Source organism: Canis aureus, chromosome 14 (genome assembly GCF_053574225.1).
Source record: "Canis aureus isolate CA01 chromosome 14, VMU_Caureus_v.1.0, whole genome shotgun sequence".
Taxonomy (NCBI): domain Eukaryota; kingdom Metazoa; phylum Chordata; class Mammalia; order Carnivora; family Canidae; genus Canis; species Canis aureus.
In genome coordinates, this window is record NC_135624.1 from 51,262,925 (window position 1) to 51,281,805 (window position 18,881).

The 18,881-nt window shown below is 37.3% G+C and overlaps 1 protein-coding gene and 1 long non-coding RNA gene across 2 annotated transcripts in view; one reads left to right on the forward strand and one right to left on the reverse strand.

Annotated features, from left to right (window-relative positions):
• The first annotated feature begins 257 nt into the window (after positions 1-257).
• Positions 258-16,996, forward strand: LOC144283664 (uncharacterized). Its single transcript, XR_013352232.1, has 3 exons — positions 258-1,245; positions 14,504-14,815; positions 16,794-16,996. It is a non-coding gene; the product is annotated as an uncharacterized LOC144283664 (long non-coding RNA).
• Positions 6,261-18,881, reverse strand: part of PDCL2 (phosducin like 2) — a 29,873-nt gene continuing 17,252 nt past the window's right edge. The window contains exons 4-6 of the mRNA XM_077848066.1: positions 16,127-16,270; positions 9,785-9,993; positions 6,261-6,449 (exon numbers count right to left, since the gene is read on the reverse strand). Of these exons, the coding sequence (XP_077704192.1) occupies positions 6,292-6,449; positions 9,785-9,993; positions 16,127-16,270 (511 nt within the window). The 3' untranslated portion in view covers positions 6,261-6,291. The remainder of the gene's footprint in view (positions 6,450-9,784; positions 9,994-16,126; positions 16,271-18,881) is intronic.

An 18,881-nucleotide genomic window follows, 5' to 3' on the forward strand; every position in this document is an offset into this window, starting at 1 on the left:
GGGCGTCTCGTAGCCAGCGCACCAGGGGAGATTTTATTTTTTTCCCCCGGGTGTTGGCTGGCGGGGGGGCTTCCCCCCCCCCATTCCCCGGCGGCATCCCCCGTGTTTGCTCTCTCGGGGCGGGGAGAGCTGGTTGGCGAAGGTGGATGCGCATCCCGGGCGCGGCGCGGGTCGCCCCACGGGTGCGCGGGCCTGCGGACAGCGGATGTGGCCCCGGGGCCGGGGCGCGGGGTGGCGGGGGGTCGGGGGGTCGGGAGGTCAGCGTGTGTCCCCCGGGGCTCCGCGCCTGGTGGTGGAGGCCTGGTGACCGCCCGGCGAAGGGTGGGGGAGGAAGCATGGGCGGACGCCAGGGACCAGATTTGCAAGGCTTCCCTTTCTAGAAAAACGTGAGAATACTTCCTACCTACCTTAGGGGAAATTACTTCCCTTGATGCTTAAACACACACTCGGTCCACGTGGGAAAGCACGTCTCGGTAGCTGTAGATGATTGGAAAAGACGTCTGCGCAGTCCTCGTTTCTAGCCGTTCTCATGTTTTAAGTGAACGTCCTTTGGATTTGGCATAGAAGCCACTTTTCTTGTTTCAGAAAAAAAGTACACAACCCTTTCAGCTATAAACTGCGCCTTTCAAGGTAACATTCACCCCAGTAAGCATTTGAAATTCTCGCTGTATGCCCAGAGGAGAAAACATCGTAATTAAGGAACTTAGCCCTCATCCCTCATCTGAGCATTTTTCTTGTCAAGAGTGGGAAAAGAAGGATTTATTGACCTACTCCATTATATAGCTGAAGGGAATTTTAGTAGATATTTTCGTCTGTTCAGCGTTCATTCCCTAATTCTGATCATTTCCTTTGGGGAACTATTCACTCAGTCCGCGGGGCTGGGGTAGGTAGGACTCCACAGGGACAGCATATTTGAGTTAATCCTCTGCCTTAGGCTGGGGTTACCAGGAAGGGTGCTCTCTGCCAATGGACTTAAATCTGGGAAAATGAAGGCCTGAAGCCATCCTTCCACTTAGGGATTATTCTGAGAAAGAAGACAACATGGAAAAAAAGCAGATTGAAAGATGGAAATACGTTTGATGCCCAGAATTCAATGTGGACTAAATAACTGGAAATTTCAGTTAAATTAGTTCTTTCATATTTGTGTTTTATTGCTTAAACTAGTGAGAAGTTTTCTGTCACTTGCTGTCCTGAATCCTAAGGGATGCTGGTAGCAGGAGAGGAAGCAAAGTTAATACCAGTAAGGTAGGTTGCAGCCAAACCAGAGGGTTTGAGTGCTTCACCTTATGACACGGATGTTTATAATCTTTTCTAGAGAAAGTGATCCTCCTCAGTTCTACATCATCTAGAGTTCATATCTTCAAAAATACCTTTGCCCCTTTTAATGGTTCCATTGTCCTCTTAGTTGCTACTATCAACTCATGTTCATCTTTGACTCCTTCCTCTCTCTTTCTGTATTTAATCATTTACCAAGACCTGTTGATAATCCTCTGTTTTTCTGCTCAGCCACTTCTTGAACATTTCCCACAATTCAGTTCACATTTTATCTGTTCTAAGAAAGCTATCAGATGTTTCTTTTTTTTTTAATTTTTTTTATTTTTATTTATTTATGATAGTCACAGAGAGAGAGAGAGAGGCAGAGACACAGGCAAAAGGAGAAGCAGGCTCCATGCACCGGGAGCCCTACGTGGGATTCGATCCCGGGTCTCCAGGATCGCGCCCCGGGCCAAAGGCAGGCGCTAAACCGTTGTGCCACCCAGGGATCCCCCTATCAGATGTTTCTAATAACTCTTCCAACTTCCCAATTCTACTTTTCCCTAAAACATTTTGCCTCATAGTTAGACAGATTTAGGGCTCCAGCCTAAACACAATTTATATATATGATTTAAATATTCTGTTAATTCCTCCTCATACACTATACTGTTTTATTTCCAACTGATTCCCCTAGTTGATGTCTTGATAGAGACAATACAGCTGAGTTAAGTGTACAAAGTCAGAAACTAAACTGCCTGTTTAAAATCCCACCACTTAATATCTGCATGACTTTGAGCAAGTTATTTCCCTGTTCTTCAGTTTTCTCATCTATAAAATGAGGATAATAGAAAACCTGTCTCGTGGGATAATTGAGATATAGAGATACAGATCTATATAGATATATAGTTGTAGTTATGTATGTGTGTGTGTAATAATACCTGGTACATAAGAGATCTCTCTTGACTAGTATTTTTTTTTAAGTAGGTTGCACACCCAATATAGGGCTCCAACTTATGACTCTGAGATCGAGTCACATGCTCCAACCACTCAGCCAGCCAGGCACCCCTAAGTGTTGGTTATTATTAATGATATCTCCTTTTGTGTAATACTTAACGTCTCTTGCTCAAATTCTTCCCTTAGTTCTTGGGTCCCATCAGTTACAAAGTCCTGTCTGTCCTTTCATAATACCTCTCTCATCCAGCCATTCATTGGCATTACTAGTTTCACTACTATAGTTTAAAGTGAATTGGAACATAGGAAATCTAAGATATGTGTAATAGGGAATATAAGGACAGTTTGTGGGGATTTTTTGTTATTAGAAATCTCCATGGTTTAGCTAATTACTAATACTGTTTCTAGAACCTTTAAAATAGAGGGAAGTACAATAATATGAGTGGTATTACGGACTTTGGAGTCAAAGGTCTGGGCTTAAATCCTGAGTAATACTAAACTAAGAGACGCTGAACAAGTTAATTTTCTGAGCTTCAGAGCACTTATCTGTAAAGATAGAGGAATCTCAGAATTAGGATGATCAAATGTAACTTATAAAGTGCTACATAAAGGTTGAGTAGTAAGGATGGTGGTTTTAGATGTTTACAATTTGTTGTTGGGCCCCTAGGAATGGTTGAAACAACTTCAAAATTTGTACTCCAGCCTACACCTCTACTTTGGGCTCCATACACATATGTCCAATTGTCTCCTCTTGGGTATCTCAAATGCCCTTTCAATCTATTCTTTAAAGAGCAGCATGAATATTCTTTTGGAAATATGAATGAAATCATGTTCCTACTTGAAAACCTTTGCTTCCCATTTCATGCAAATTCCTAATCACGATCATTATCCCCTGTTTGATCTAGCCCTTGCTACCTCTCCCACCTCATGTTCTCCATTTTCTCCTTTTCCCATAACACTCCCACATAGAAACTTGCCTCAGTTCCTTGCTAATCTATCTCTGTTCTCTGGCTTTGGCACATACCAAAGGTGTCCTTCCTGGATCACCCTCCTACCTTTTCTCATGGCTGTCTCCTCAGTCCTCATGTCTCAAAATTCTACCTACCTCATTTTTAAGTAAAGGTTTCTCCTACCTCTCAGCTACATCCCCAACCCCTGGGACTCACGGTTACTATTTTGCCCACTGTTTCCTCCATAATACCACGTTTAAGTTACATGTATATTTGTTTGATATTTGTTTTCTTATTTATTAACTAACATCCTCACCAGCATGTGGTAAACTCCAAGAGGCAAGAACTATGTTTTGTCCACCACTGAATTTGCAGTATGTGTTTCAGTGCCTGAGGTGAATGAATGAATGGATGAATGAATACATGAGATAAAAGGTAAAACATGCTAAAAAGAAGATTTTTAGGATTATCTTTATATCCTAGATGATGAATGCAGGCAGCAGATTATAATCCTGTCAAGCATTAGCCTTAGTAGTGTGTTTTAAAGTACAAAAGGGAGACAACCTGAAATCAAATAGTGAAATATGATCACTCTTAATAACCAAGAATGTAGAGGAAAAGTTAAAGAATGCACTGAAGATGTATTTAAGGGGTTTGATACCAAGTGCTGCTCAATCACCTAAGGATCTCATTAAAACAAAAATTCCAATTCAGTTAGTCTGGGATGGGTCTTGAGATTCGGATTTCTAACTAGCCTCTGGGAATGCTGCAAATTCCAGGACTACGCTTTGACAAATAAGGCACTGTCAAGTAGGCAAGGGAATTGCATGGTTGGCAGCAAGGAATAGAGAAAAATATTAGGTTGAGATATATGAAATCATCCCTTTTTTGTAGGTCGAAAACAATTGAATATTGGCAATTTCAAAAAAAAGAATTTTAAACTTATATCCCATTAAATAAAAATCACTCAATAAAATGGAAAACAAATATTAATTTCTCAGCATTCTGACAAGTATTTATACCCTACTCTCACTATAAATGAGAATGTATAAATGAAATAGCATATGGAAGTAGAACTGACCTGCAATGGCAGGCATGAACTTGCCAGAATAATGTGTATGGGGCGGGGGGGGGAATGTCCGCATGGACACATAATTTGAAAAAGACCAACTGGAATCACAACCAGCCTAATTATGATATGCTATAATTTTGTGATTTTTATAAATATTAGTCTTCGTTAACTGTACTTGTGAATAAAAACTTACTGCCACCTGGTGGATCTGAGTTAAGAGTTAGAAGGGAAATACATATCTTTTCATTCAGGTAGCTTAAATACTATTAATACTTCCTCTGTTAATTTTAACTTGAAAAATAGACAAATATGTATTTACTTTAAAAAAAAGATTACACTTGGAACTTTTTGCATTTGGTTTTAACTGGAGATGCAATAATGTTACTTATGTACATTACATGGTATTAAAGTTATATTTTAACTTTATAATATGGCTTTTCATTTCCACAACTTTTATTGTAGCTAGAAACATGTCCATCCATTTGTTAAAGAGAATTTCAGGAGTTGAACCAGTATAGATTATTATTTCTCTTATGTATGCATAATGCTATTTAAAAAAAATCTGTGCAACTCGATTTTCCATCCTTTCATCCCAAGATGTAGGTTTTCAAAAGCCCTTAGCCATCTCAGAAGAAAGACATCTTCCTAATCCTTTGCCAAGTTAGATCATTTGATTTTTACCTTACCTGTTACCATATTCAAATCTGTATTTAACCTGCCTCCCACTTCCTCATTGTCCAAAGCCTGTGATTCCTATTCCCCCATCCAACCCCCGACAAGAACAGCAGTCTTTTCTTGACTCCACGTCAAATGTCTCAATTCTCGCCAATTTACTGTTGTAATTTAATCATTTAAACTTAGTATGGATTCTCACAAATATCAGTGAATATCCACAATCCGAATGATAATGAGTCATCATGTATATACAAACAAAGTAGAGGAATAAAACCTGTTACTGAACTATTTCATGCTGGATTTACCATCTTTAAGAGTGCTGCTCATTACTAAGCTAAGATAAAACAGCCTGTAGGTCTTCTGCAGTGTCCTTTTTTTTTTTAATTTTTTTTTTAATTTTTATTTATTTATGATAGTCACAGAGAGAGAGAGAGAGGCAGAGACACAGGCAGAGGGAGAAGCAGGCTCCATGCACCGGGAGCCCGACATGGGATTCGATCCCGGGTCTCCAGGATTGCGCCCTGGGCCAAAGGCAGGCGCTAAACCGCTGCGCCACCCAGGGATCCCTCTTCTGCAGTGTCCTAATCTTGTATACTTTTTCATGATGATGTCTTCTGTGATTAGTATTAAAACATGGGGAAGCCTTATAATATATTTGTCTCACTTCTCCTAATTTCGAAACTTTACATGTCATACACTTCTGATTCTATAGTCATCAGTGAGAGTACTTAGTAATTTTCTGCTTTATAACAGAATTATTCAAAACAATGAGTACAGATGTTTCCTATGTACTTTTCAGAATCCTTAAATTGTGTTTTTCTAATGAGTGGTTAATCTTTTTTGTAACAAGAGATTAAAAAAAAAAAGCATGGTCATAAATTTAAGTATTTTCACTCAAGGCCCCTAAATAATAGACTTAAAAAAAAAAAAAATCTATCGATATAGGGGTGGCTCAATCAGTAGAGCATGTGACTCAATCTCAGGATCATGAGTTCAAACCCCATGTTGGGTGTAGAGCCTACTTAAAAAATAATGATAATAAAAATATCTATTGATGTAACTGAAGTGAAATTTCATGGTCATCTTTCATTATTTTCATTCATAGGCCTCTTTGGGAGTAAGCAACACAGAGGACTTGTAATATTTTGTGCTTTTATCCAACATGAGTCAAAAAAGGATAAACCACAGAAAAATATTAAGAGCTCAATACAAATTCTGGCTTTGTTGGAGGCAATAAATATTCTGAAATACCTGAAAGTTTTTGAAATGATGTATAACTATACTTCTAATATAAAAACGAAAATCTAAAAATTTTCTGATCTCTGATTATTATAAAGAATGACAAAACATTCAGTATATAAATACTTTGAAGCTATTTATTAAATATTTCTATTTGGTATCATCATTATCACTGTTTGAACTATTAGTGTCATCATAAATAGAAGTGTTTCTAATTGAAGATACCATCACATCTACAATGCTTTTTTTGGGGTTTTCTTCTAAATCAGTCTGTATTGCTCCAACTTCTGCTAGTTTCCATTCAAGTTCTGCAATAAATAACCCATCATTAAATCAGATAAAAATCTTGGAAAATGAAAATAACTTCTCATCTATATGAAACAGTAGTTGATGCTAATAAAATTAATGTATAATAAGTGAGGATATATTTAGAGCTGAGTGACAATGAAAATGTTACAGTATCAAAATACACATTGGATACAGCAAAGTTATACTTAAAGGGAGAAATTATGGCTAAAATGTTTATTTTAAAGTGAAAATAAGTGTCTTTTTTTTTTTAATTTATTTATGATAGTCCCACACAGAGAGAGCGAGAGAGGCAGAGACACAGGCAGAGGGAGAAGCAGGCTCCATACACCGGGAGCCTGACGTGGGATTCGATCCCAGATCTCCAGGATCACACCCTGAGCCAAAGGCAGGCGCTAAACCGCTGCGCCACCCAGGGATCCCTGAAAATAAGTGTCTTAAAAGTTCAAATGAAGCAGCTAGAAAAAAAACAATAAAGTAAATTCAGGAAAAGCTGAAAGAGAAATATAATGAAGAAAAGATTTAGCAAAAGTAGGAAAACAAAATCAGTTTAGGTGACCAATAAAATCAAAAGGTTGTTCTTTGAAGAAACTAATAGATATACCTCAGGCAAAAAAGATCACAAAAGGAAAAAATTTTTTAAAAAATCACAAAAGGAAAGAAATCAATTCATATAAACAATTTAAATGGAGCATAGCCAAGGTACATTCTAATATGGCTATGAGACTATGAAAAACTTATGCTGAGACATTTGAAAACTTTAATGGGAAAATTTTAACAAACATATAAATTACCAAAATATACCCGAGGGAGAAACCAAAAGAATTGAACTGATAATCAAAATTCCAATTGAACTGATAACCAAATATTCCAATCCCTACAAATTCATCATTTTGTTAAATTTATTCCTAAGTGTAGTATAGATGAACAGAACATTTATGAGGCAAATTACAAAACACACGTTTGAGGAAAATTATAAAATATGTTACAAAATGTAATCTATAGGGATGCCTGGGTGGCTTAGAGGTTGGGTGTCTGCCTTCAACTCAGGGTGTGATCCGGGAGTCCTGGATCGAGGCCTACATGGGGTTCCCTGCATGGAGCCTGCTTCTCCCTCTGCCCATGTCTCTGCTCTCTGTGTGTCTCTCATGAAGAAACAAATAACATCTTTTTAAAAAATGTAATCTATACATCTATGAGGAAAATCACAAAATACATAAAAGACCAAGTTAAATGATGAGACACAGCTCATTCATGGATAGGAACATCCACTGTTATTGCATATCAAGTCTCCAACAATTCATCTATAAAAATGACTCTAATAACTGGATTTTTCATATAAGTCTACTAATTCCAACATTTATGTGAAATGTTGGAAAAGATTTGCCCTACTGAAGACTACTAGCTTGTTATAAAACTATAGGAATAAACATTGATTCAGGGATAGACAATAGAAATTTCAAAAATAAATTGAAGCAGTTTTGGAACCATGAAAAATGACATTAGGAAACATTAAAAATCAGTGGGGAAAATACCTCACATACATTAGGATTGTTACTACAACACACACGCATATATACACAGAAAACAAATATTGATGAGGATGTGGAGAAATTGGAATTCCTGTGCACTGTTGATGGAAGCATAAAATGGGGCAGCCACTATGCAAAACAGAATGCTGTCTCTCAAAAACTTAAAATAGAATTACTATATGATCCAGCAATTCTACTTCCAAATATATGCCCAAAAGAATTGAAAACTGGGACTAGAACAGATTATTTGTACATCTATGTTCATAGCATCATGATTCACAAAAGCCAAAAGGTAGAAGCAACCCAAGTGTCCATGGACAGATGAATGGATACACAAAATATGGCCTAAACATAAAATGGAATATTATTCAGCCTTAAAAAGGAAGGAGATTCCGACAAATGCCATAAAATGAATGAACCTTGAGGACATTATGCTAAATGAAATAAGCCAGTCACAAAAGGACAAATACTGTATGATTCATTCATATGAGATATTGAAAGTAGTCAATTCATGGAGTCAGAAAGTAGAATGGTAGTTACCAAGACCGGAGGAGGAGAAGGGAATAGGGAGCTATTGTTCAGTAGGTATAGAGTGCAGTTATGTAAGATGAAAGAGTTCTAGAGATGGATAGTGATGATGGCTGCACAACAGTGTGAATTTACTTAATGCTGCTGAACTGTATACTTAAAAATGGTCAAATAAGTCCTGAGTATGTAATGTACAGCATGTTAACTATGGTTAATAATACTGTATTATATATTTTTAAATGATTAAGATGGTAAATTTCATGTTATGTGTATTTTACAACAATTTAAAAAATTGTTTATACCAAAAATACCCAAAAAACCCACAAAAAACATGGACCAGATAACACAATATTCATGATCATGATTGCCTGCTGAGAGATAGGAAGGGGAATGGGACTAGGAAGAAAATATAGGTAACTTTAACTATATCTGTAATGTTTATTTGAACAACAAACAAATAGCTCAAGCAAACATGAAGAAATGTTCACATTTGTTATTTTTGACAGTAATCGATTACATAAATGTTTGCTATATTATTATTTGTACTCTTGCGTATTAATTTGTTTAATTAAAAGGATGAGGCTCAATGGCTTTAACATGGTGTGAGAAAAAGATTTTAATAATATAGATTAAAGCAGTTCCAAGAAATGACTAGATATGGCCTTGGAAGGAGGTCAGGAAATAAAAATTACTAAAGAAATTAAAATTATAAAGTGCTGTGCTACATACTGTGAAAAAGAAAATAAAGGGAATTAATTAACTGATAAAATCAGATAGTATGTGGATAAGTGAAAAATAAATTTTATAGAGAAAATATGCTACAGAAATTTAGGAGAGAAGAGGAAGATTATGAATTGGTCCAAAGTCACGTAATTAGAGAAATGGAAACCTAGGAGAACCACAAAGGAACAGGATATGGAGGAACAATAAAGAATGGTAGGGTATTTAGGGTCTAGGGCATGAGTATGAGACCAAGAATAAAGGCACAAATGAGTAAGATGTCTCTGCAGTAATACAGTTGGATCGGTAGGCTGAAATTCTTAAGCAGAAGATTCTGTATTTTTAACTTATTTGACCACAAGGAACCTTTAAGGATTTAAGCAAGTAGATGTTGTAAGAAGCATATTACTATAGGAAAATTAATCGGGAGGCCTACAAGAAGAGATTAGAAGGGAGGGAAAATACCTTATGTTTTATGGAGATAAACTTTCACGATATTTGTAAATTTTTGGAAGTTTTCACCTGTTTAATAAACATTTTTAAAATAGTATTATTACCTTCTAGCTTGAGATTTATCCCTCCACATTCTATAATTCCAATGAATTTGCCTTCTATCTGACCGTTTTTATAAACAAAAATTGTTGGTAGACAATTGTCATGGTAGTGTTGAATACAGCTGTTCACGATGGCTTTAACAAACTTAGTTTCCGGAAACTTTCTTGCTAGGAGACTAAGATGCTGGTTAACCAACAAACACATTGGGATGCTAAAAAGAGAAACAGTACACAACATCTTTAAAAACACACTACTTCTCTCTAATGAACTAAGTGAAATATCTACATGACAAAAATACATCTTTAGATATTCTTTTTTTAATTAATTAATGGGGGGGGCTAAGTGGGGGGAGGGGCAGAGAAAGAGCATCTTCAAGCCAACTCCCAGCTGAGCACAGAGCCCTATCCCAGGACCCATGAGACCAAGACCTGGGTAGAAACCAAGAGTCAGTACTTAACCGACTAAGCCACCCAGGTTCACCTCTTTGGATATTCTTTTAATATAACAGCATATAAACTCTTATCTTCTCTTTTTACTTTTAGTAATGATAAACTGCAGAGCCCTACCATATTTATTGTAAACACAATTATAGCCTGGGAGTGAAGCTTGCTACCATGGGAATTTGATGCATAACTAAGGCTAACCACATCTGACTTAGCATCAATTTAATCAAGTTAGTTCCTAGTTTACAGGACTAAGGGAAAACAAAACAAGACAGGACACTTCTAGGGAATCCTTAGTAGTTCTGAGTTGAAACAAAGGATTCCAACTCTTTTCACCACCTTGGGCTTATTTTTACATGAGATTATGACATCCAAAGTGTCTTATCTCAAATTTCTTTCTTTTTTTTAATCTCAAATTTCCTTGAATTTCTTGACCTCATCCACACTTTTCTTTGACATCCCACTCCATGAAGCATCCTATTTCCCATTATCTAGAACTATTCGCTATCAGATCTTTAAGGGGCACCTGGTTGGCTCAGTTGGAAGAACATGCGACTCTTGATCTTGGGATCATGAATTCAAACCTCATGTTGGGTAGAGAGATTAATAAATTTTTTAAAAATTGATTGGAAGTGTGACCAGAACCTGCAATTCTTCCTGCTATCATTTGACTCCCAATATACCCACTCTTCAATTAGTCCCTTTTCTCTCTCACTCATTCACAGCCTTATCAAACTGTTTCAGAGCCAATCCTTTACTTTATCCCATACACATTTCCCATGGGACCTTTCTCTGCTTGTTATTTTGCTCTCCCTCTTGTTTCCTCCACTTTCTATAAATATACTTAAGTTACTAAATTTTTAAGAGTTACTTACAACTCTATGTCTCCTTCAAATAACCACTCTCTCTTGTTCATAGCCCCAAAAGAAAGGAAAATAATAATCTCTATGTTCTGTTCACTTCCTTTCTTGAAAGGTCTTCCCTTTTATTGGCTTTTGTGATAACACTTTTTTCCCCAGGGGAAAAAAAAAAAGGTGGTTTTATTAAAGCACGGGGACAGGACCCGTGGGCAAGAAGAGCTGCTGTGATAACACTTTCTATTAATTTCCTTTTTACTTCTTTGACTTCCTTCTTCTGTCTATGACTCAAATGTGGATGTTCTTTGAGATTGTGTCCTGGACTCTCTTATACTGGACACATTTCACTGTGCCATCTTATCCATTCTGATATAAACACTGATGAACTAAAAAAACAAAACAAAACAAAAAACACTGATGAACTTCATGTCCCCACCTCCCTTAAAGAAAAAAAAGTATATATGTATATATTATACGTTTCTTCTGTATTTTCTTAGTTTGGCACAGAGGCCAGAAATCTCCCTTTTCTCTACATCTAATCGGTAATCAAATCATGTTGCTCCTACTTCCTTATCTCATACCTAACTAACCTCTCCTCTTTTTCTCCATTATCTTACTCCTTTCCTTTCTCAACTGAGCTCCATCAGATTGTCCTAAATGACCTGTTTCCAGTCTTAGTTTCCCAAATTCATCCTTGACCCTTGCTGACAAAGGGAGCTCAGCATGAAAATCTCACCATGTAACAACTGCCCTGCTCTCAAGCTTAAAGTCCCTCCCTAAGTGGCTTTTCACAGTCTTTGGGATAAAGTCTGGGCTCCTCTGTGTAGCTTTCAAGGTTCTCTGTGGTCTCTTTGTCTGCTACCACATTACTTAAAGCAAGATGCTGTCTTATTTCTGTAATCTTTCTTTAAGCTGTACACTTTAACACATCCCACCTCATCCTGTCTACTTCCTCTTTGGGGAATCTTATTTTTTGAGGCCAAGACCAGGAATTACATACTCTGTAGAAAGTTCCAGACTTCCTTCCTCCAAGGATAAAACGTACTACCCCTTCTTCAGGACTATATAAAATTCAACTCTAGCACCTAAAAGACTGTATTGTTATGTTTAATCTATAGCAGAGAGGGTCTCTCTCTGCTATAGTGATGGCTTTGTATCTCCACCATCTACAAAATCTTCAGAAATCCTCTTAATACTAGATGATGTTATATATCAATTTATGGTGGAAGAAACTAAGAAAAACTAATTAAATGCATTATACGTTTAACTTACATTTCAAAATATAGAATGCCATTTATTTTGATAACTACAACCTGCTACAAATCTAGAGTCTGTTTTATTTTAGTGGGTGACCTATTGTAATATTAGAAAAGCATGAGCCACCTAACATAAATATCAATTTTCCACACAAAGCAACAATGTAAATTGCCTTTGTAAGTTTCAGTTTTCCTCAAATAGGTAAAATGAATCCACTAATACCTAATTTAATGGAATTGCATCATTACTGTCAGAAGGAGAGCTAGATCAGTGGTAATGACAGACACTTATGGGGTAGATGGGGTGAATGGCAGGTAGGTGGACATTGGTGGTGATAGTGAAAAGTGTAGAGTTAAGAGAGTGTGGTGTAACAGATTATGTGCAGGGAGAAGATAGTTTGCCTGAAAACAATTTTGACAGCAAGCGGTAAGGGAACACATTTAGTAAGGGGCTCAGGGGCCAGAATATACCCCCAGAAGAACTGTAAACTGTAAGGGAGACCTCTGACATCGAACATGAGATAAGGGCCTAGTTATGGTATTCGAGGTTCAAAATATGCATTTGGCATAAGAATGATGTAGAAGCCAAAATTGGAATTTGGGCCCAGGGGTAAGATTGAATAAAATCAGAATCAAGGCTGACCTGAAGCTCAGCCACTAAGTTCACTGGCCCAGGATGATTAGATCCCCCTAGGGGACACTCGGCAAGCTGAGCCTTCACTTGGATAAAGAGTCAGCCCAGTTCTAGAATTTTAATGGCAAAAAGACATTAAAATTACAGAACAGAGGAACCTAGTTCAAGAACAGACTCTTGGAGCATCTGGCTCAGTCAGTTAAGTGTCTGCCTGTGGCTCAGGTCATGATCCCAGGGTCCTGGGATGGAGCTCCGCATCAGGCTTCCTGCACAGTGGGAAGTCTGCTTCTCCCTCTCCATTTCCCACTGCTTGGGCTCTTTCTCTCTCTTTCTCTCAGATAAATAAACAAAATCTTTTAAAACGTATTCCTATACATTTATAGAAGGCAGCTAAACATACAAATGTGTTTAACAGGGATCCCTGGGTGGTGCAGCGGTTTAGCGCCTGCCTTTGGCCCAGGGCGCAATCCTGGAGACCCGGGATCGAATCCCACATCGGGCTCCCGGTGGGAGGCATGGAGCCTGCTTCTCCCTCTGCCTGTGTCTCTGCCTCTCTCTCTCTCTCTGTGACTATCATAAATAAATAAAAATTAAAAAAAAACAAAAACAAATGTGTTTAATAGTTATACTCCATTTTGCAATATGAAAAGTTATGAGTCAACCCATTATTAAAAACTAGGCTTTTCTAAGGACGATTGTCACACAAATAATTATTTTCTGTTTTACAAATTTGATTACAGATTAGTTTTCTTCAACTGGGTGTTTTAAGGCAGCCCGAGTGGCTCAGCAGTTTAGCATCGCCTTCAGCCCAGGGCATAATCCTGGAGACCCAGGATCGAGTCCCACATTGGGCTCCCTGCATGGAGCCTGCTTCTCCCTCTGCCTGTGTCTCTGCCTCTCTGTGTGTGTGTGTGTGTCTCTCATGAATAAATAAATAAAATCTTAAAAAAAACCCACAAATGGGCGTTTTATACCAATACATGAATACATTTTCCTAATGTCAAGAAAATGATTATTGCATATAATTATCTTAGATTGGTTGCCTCTCAAAATATCTTCTGAGAAGGTCACAAATACTTAAAATATTATTTAAAAAGATATTTATTCCTTGAGTCCATCAAAGGAAATGAAAAAGCCTGGCTGAAACTATAACACATTCAATCTCTCTCATGAATTTTTGAAAATTATTTGTCAAATCTAATAATTCTTCTAGAATTAAAGTAAGTAATTTTATGCTCTGGTAGGGCACTCAGATCCAACATTTATTCTGCTAATCATACTGAGTCCCAGAAAAGATATTCAGTGAACCACTTTAGTACATAACATTTCTCACACACGGATTCCATTATTGTAAACGTCAGTGTCTCTCATACTTCTTTGTGAGAAACCAAATCAGCAGCATTTACAGATTGGTTTCACCAGATAAGTGGTAAAGGAAAAATGGGAAGCAATTCTTTTTAAGGCTTTAAGCTACTCAAAAAATAATTACCAAGCATTTTAGTAACAATAACAGTAATGTCTTCTTTTACAGGACATGGTGTCCTCTCAAACTTTGTGTGAGGAATTGATGAGCTGGTAAACAGCAGGGCTCTAATTTGCATAAATTGCTCTGTACAGAGTTTCTGTGAGCACCTGGAGAGAGAAGACATTTTTTCTTCAGAGAATGAGATGAAGACGATGAGGGCCCCCGGGATGGCCTTTGTTCCTGGACTGGCTTAGAGCCCGGGCAGCGTAGCTGGGACCTAATGCTAGAGAGATTTGTGAAACTGTGGGAGCTTGCAGTGTCTCTGGGGCTTGGACTTGGGGGAATGTCCACTCAACCCAATTGTCATATACCAGGCAGGTAAGGCCTGGGGACATTTGGGTTATACTTAGTACAAGTAGGCACTATAAATTAACTGTTTGGGGAGCATAGGGGAGTACCAGGGAATTGTTCTCTTAAAAGAGACTTAAGAGACATGATATATCCAAATGCACTGCGTGACCCTTGACTGGCTCCTTCACCAATTATTAAGTTTGGAATTATTACTAATTTTGTTAGGTGAGGAAACAGTATTGTGGTTATATAAAAAGTACCCTTATATTTTGAAGATGTGGGCCAAAGTACTTACTTTATAGAGCTTTATGCTGTGTGTAATTTACTTTGAAATGATTCTGCAAATATATACACATTTATGTATCTACAAATGAAAACATAACATGGAGCCCCTGGGTGGCTCAGTCAGTTAAGCATCTGCCTTTGGCTTAGGTCATGATCCCAGGGTCCTGGGATGGAGCCCCCTGTCAGGCTCTCTGCTCAGTGGGAAGTCTGCTTCTCCCTCTTCCTCTCCCTCTCCTTTTGTGTTCTCTCTCTTCCAAATAAATAAATAAATCTTAAAAAAAAAAAAACCCAAAACATAAAAATGGCAAAATGTTCATTGTTGAAACTACCTGGCTGGCATTTAGAGTGTTCATTTTTATTATTCTTTCTACTTTTCTGTATGTTTGAAATTTTTTTGTAAGTTAAAAAAAATTAACTGCCAAAGAGTGTTATTTTTCAATTTTCTTTTTAAAGTTTATTTATTTATTTAAGTAATCTCTATATTCAACATGGGGCTCAAACTCACAACCCTGAGATCAAGAGTTGAATGCTCTTCTGACTGAGCCAGCCAGTCAATCTGGAATTTTCTGGTTAGTTCCAAATAAGGTAATCTGTCACATGGGCTCTCCATTCCCCAGAGGAAGATGAGGTGATAGGATCCATCTAATAAGAAACACCCCCCCACCCACCCCTGTCATTCCCCCTAAAAGAAGGTGACCTTGCCTGAAATAATCCTTTCTTTTCTTTTACTAATGACTTCCTGTCTCATCCTCCTTGGTATAAAAACCTCCCATTTTGTACAACTCCTTGGAGCTCCCCTCTACCTGCCAAATAGAATGCTGCCTGATTCATTAATCACTGGATAAAGCCAATTAGATCTTCAAATTTACTTGGTTGATTTCTGTTTTTTGATATATATATCTTGATATATATTTGATATATATATATGTTGTATACATAATATGTCCTTTTCTTCAATAGTCTTTGTTATATGCTTGTAAAATCTCAAAACCAGACATAAGTATCTTAAAACATTAGTATATTAACATTTTACAAAAATACTATGGTAATTACCTTGATCTGTATAAATGAATTACAACTGATACATCTTTTTCTGCATTTGTGACTTCATTCACATACTGATTTCCAGATATTTCTCTTAATTCCCCAAATTTTTGTTTTTTCCTAAGAGCTTTCCATTCCTGTAACCGCTTTTCTCTAATTAAAAAAATGAAATGAAAAAAAGAAAATTGTCATAGTCTTCAGATCATTCCAATTTATAGTAACAATTTAGGGCAATGAAGGTAATGCTAGTACATATCAAACACTTTCAAGAACGACAATAACTATTAATAGTCTTATAATGCCAATTTCTCTTTTGATAAAAGGCATTTGTGTTACAGGTATTACAAAGAATAAAGAGTTAACTATTGACTTTTAAATTTATTTTTATTTAAGACTAGGTCTTAATCATAGCTATAGAGAGTTTATTTAGACATTGAGCCAACAAATTCTCATACACAGGTTAAAAACTTACTAAGGAAGTAATAATAATAGCTAATATCTATTGAGTGCTTACTATGTTGCCAAGCACTGGAAGTGCATTATATTAACTAATTTAACTTTATGAAGTTAGTACTATTATTATCCTTTTTGCATGCTCTTAACTATCATGCTGAGCTGACCTTCAGTCCAAAGCCTTTGCAAATATATGTAATTACTTGTTATAAATTTATTGCAGGAAGAGAAGTGGTAGAGTGAGAAGAGTGATTACTCTAAGGTCAGACTAAACTGGGTTTAAATGCCAACACCCACTTACGAGCAGCATGATCACAGGCAAGTATTTAATTTCTCTAAGCTTCAGTTCCCCAAGTGCAAATGGGAATGATATTAATACCTACCTGCATAGGATTGTTGGGGATTAAATGAGATAATACATGTAGATTTCTTTGGATGGTGCCTAGCACACCTTGAGCATTTAATAAATGTTACTTCGTTATTTATCCATAGAGAACATTGAAATTTTGTTAAACAACTCAGAATTTGCATGCTTTTAGTTGTCGAATGCTTGGATTCATGAAGCAAATTCAAATGGTTTCTGACACACTTGCTTTCTTAAAAGTTACTGATCCCTATCTCTAAGTTATCTGGGAGTATGTACTCCTTTCTTTCTCTGTGTATTAGCTATATTTTCTTATTTTCTGCATAATTAAAAAAAAATTTTAAAGTAGTCTCCATACCCAACATGGGGCTCAAACTCACAACCCCAAAATCAAGAATCATGTGCTCTACCAACTGAGCCAGCCAGGCCCTGTTTTCTTATTTTCTGTATTGATGCTCTGGCATCTGGGACCTTGCCAATCCTGGAGAGACTGCTTTGCCCAGGGCTAGGTAATTTCTAAAGATAGCAAATACCCACTGCAGAGAACATTGCTTAAAAGCAAACCAACCAATCCAGAGCCCAGTTCCTCAACCACCTCCTTTACTGGCCAGAGTCACTAATCCTATTCCCTAACCATTCCTGTGCCAGGAATCAGACAACTGGAGACAGCTCCTACAGTCCAGAGCCTGCCAAAATTATTCAAACTAGCCAACCCTAAATCTGCTCACTCTGTGTAACTTGCCTTTTCCCTGGAAATCACAATGAGGAGTCATGTCCATACTATCACCTCACTTTTTCTGCCTCTTAGCCAACTCTGGTGCTTCCTTCTATGGCCTTGCATTGTAGGGCAAGCCAGCTACTCTTGAGAACTGAATGATAAACTATCTTTGAAATGGCAAATATCTCCTATTCTGTTGGCATAACCATACCTGAATTTAATACAAAATCCTGGGTATATTTTAGAACACCCTGTCCTTACTTCATGTATTAGAAACATGTTAGGTAAAACCACTCACTTTACATAACAAGTAAACCAAGCAAAATGAAGCCTAGAGGAAATTGCCAAGAATAGGAATCCAAATCAAAGGTTTTTTTCACAAGTTTCAAACTGAAGTCCTTCAATTTTCCCTCTACCGGTCCAGATATCCATAACTTATGGTTACTCCAAAAATCTTTTGGGAGCTCTATTTTGTTTGCAATGAATATTTAGCATCACTATCATTAATTGCTTCAATTTTATCTCACTGGCTATAGCTACCAAAAATGTCAAAAAGTTTTTGTCCCAATGATGGTACCACACCTACTTAATGGTGTGACTGTCAACTATTTCACTTCTTCCTCTACTCCTGCACCTTCTCCTCCTCATTTTTCCTTGTTATTTCAGTGGAAGTGGGCAGGAAGAGTCACAGAAATCTGGTTTGGTTTTGCCATAGAAAGGGACATAGTGTTCAATGGCCTGCAGTCTTCACCTAACATATCTATTAGGATTCAGTCACAAAAACAGAAAGCCCTCCAGCTACTTTTAAATAGCAGGAAGCTTAATCTGGGGGATTAAGTGTTTTACACACTTGATGTAAAGATGAAGACTTTAGGCTGAGTTACCAGGAATGACTCCAAAAACAACCTTGAAAACTGGCCTGCCAAGGAAAGAGCTTTCTCTGCTGCAATCCAGAAACTGGGAAATCTGGAACTACTGTTTCAGTTGTGTCCTACTATCAACCTACACTGGAGATCAGAAAGCTACTGCAGCAACTGTTGTCTACTGGGACCTATCTCCTTTGCAAAAACTGGAAGAAAATATTTGTGGAAGACACATCTGATGAAGGACTATTATCCAAAATATACACAGAACTCTAAAACCTTAATGATAAAAAAAAAAAAAAAACCTGATTTGAAAGTGGGCCAAGGACCTTAACAGACAACCCACGAAAGAATATATTGATGACA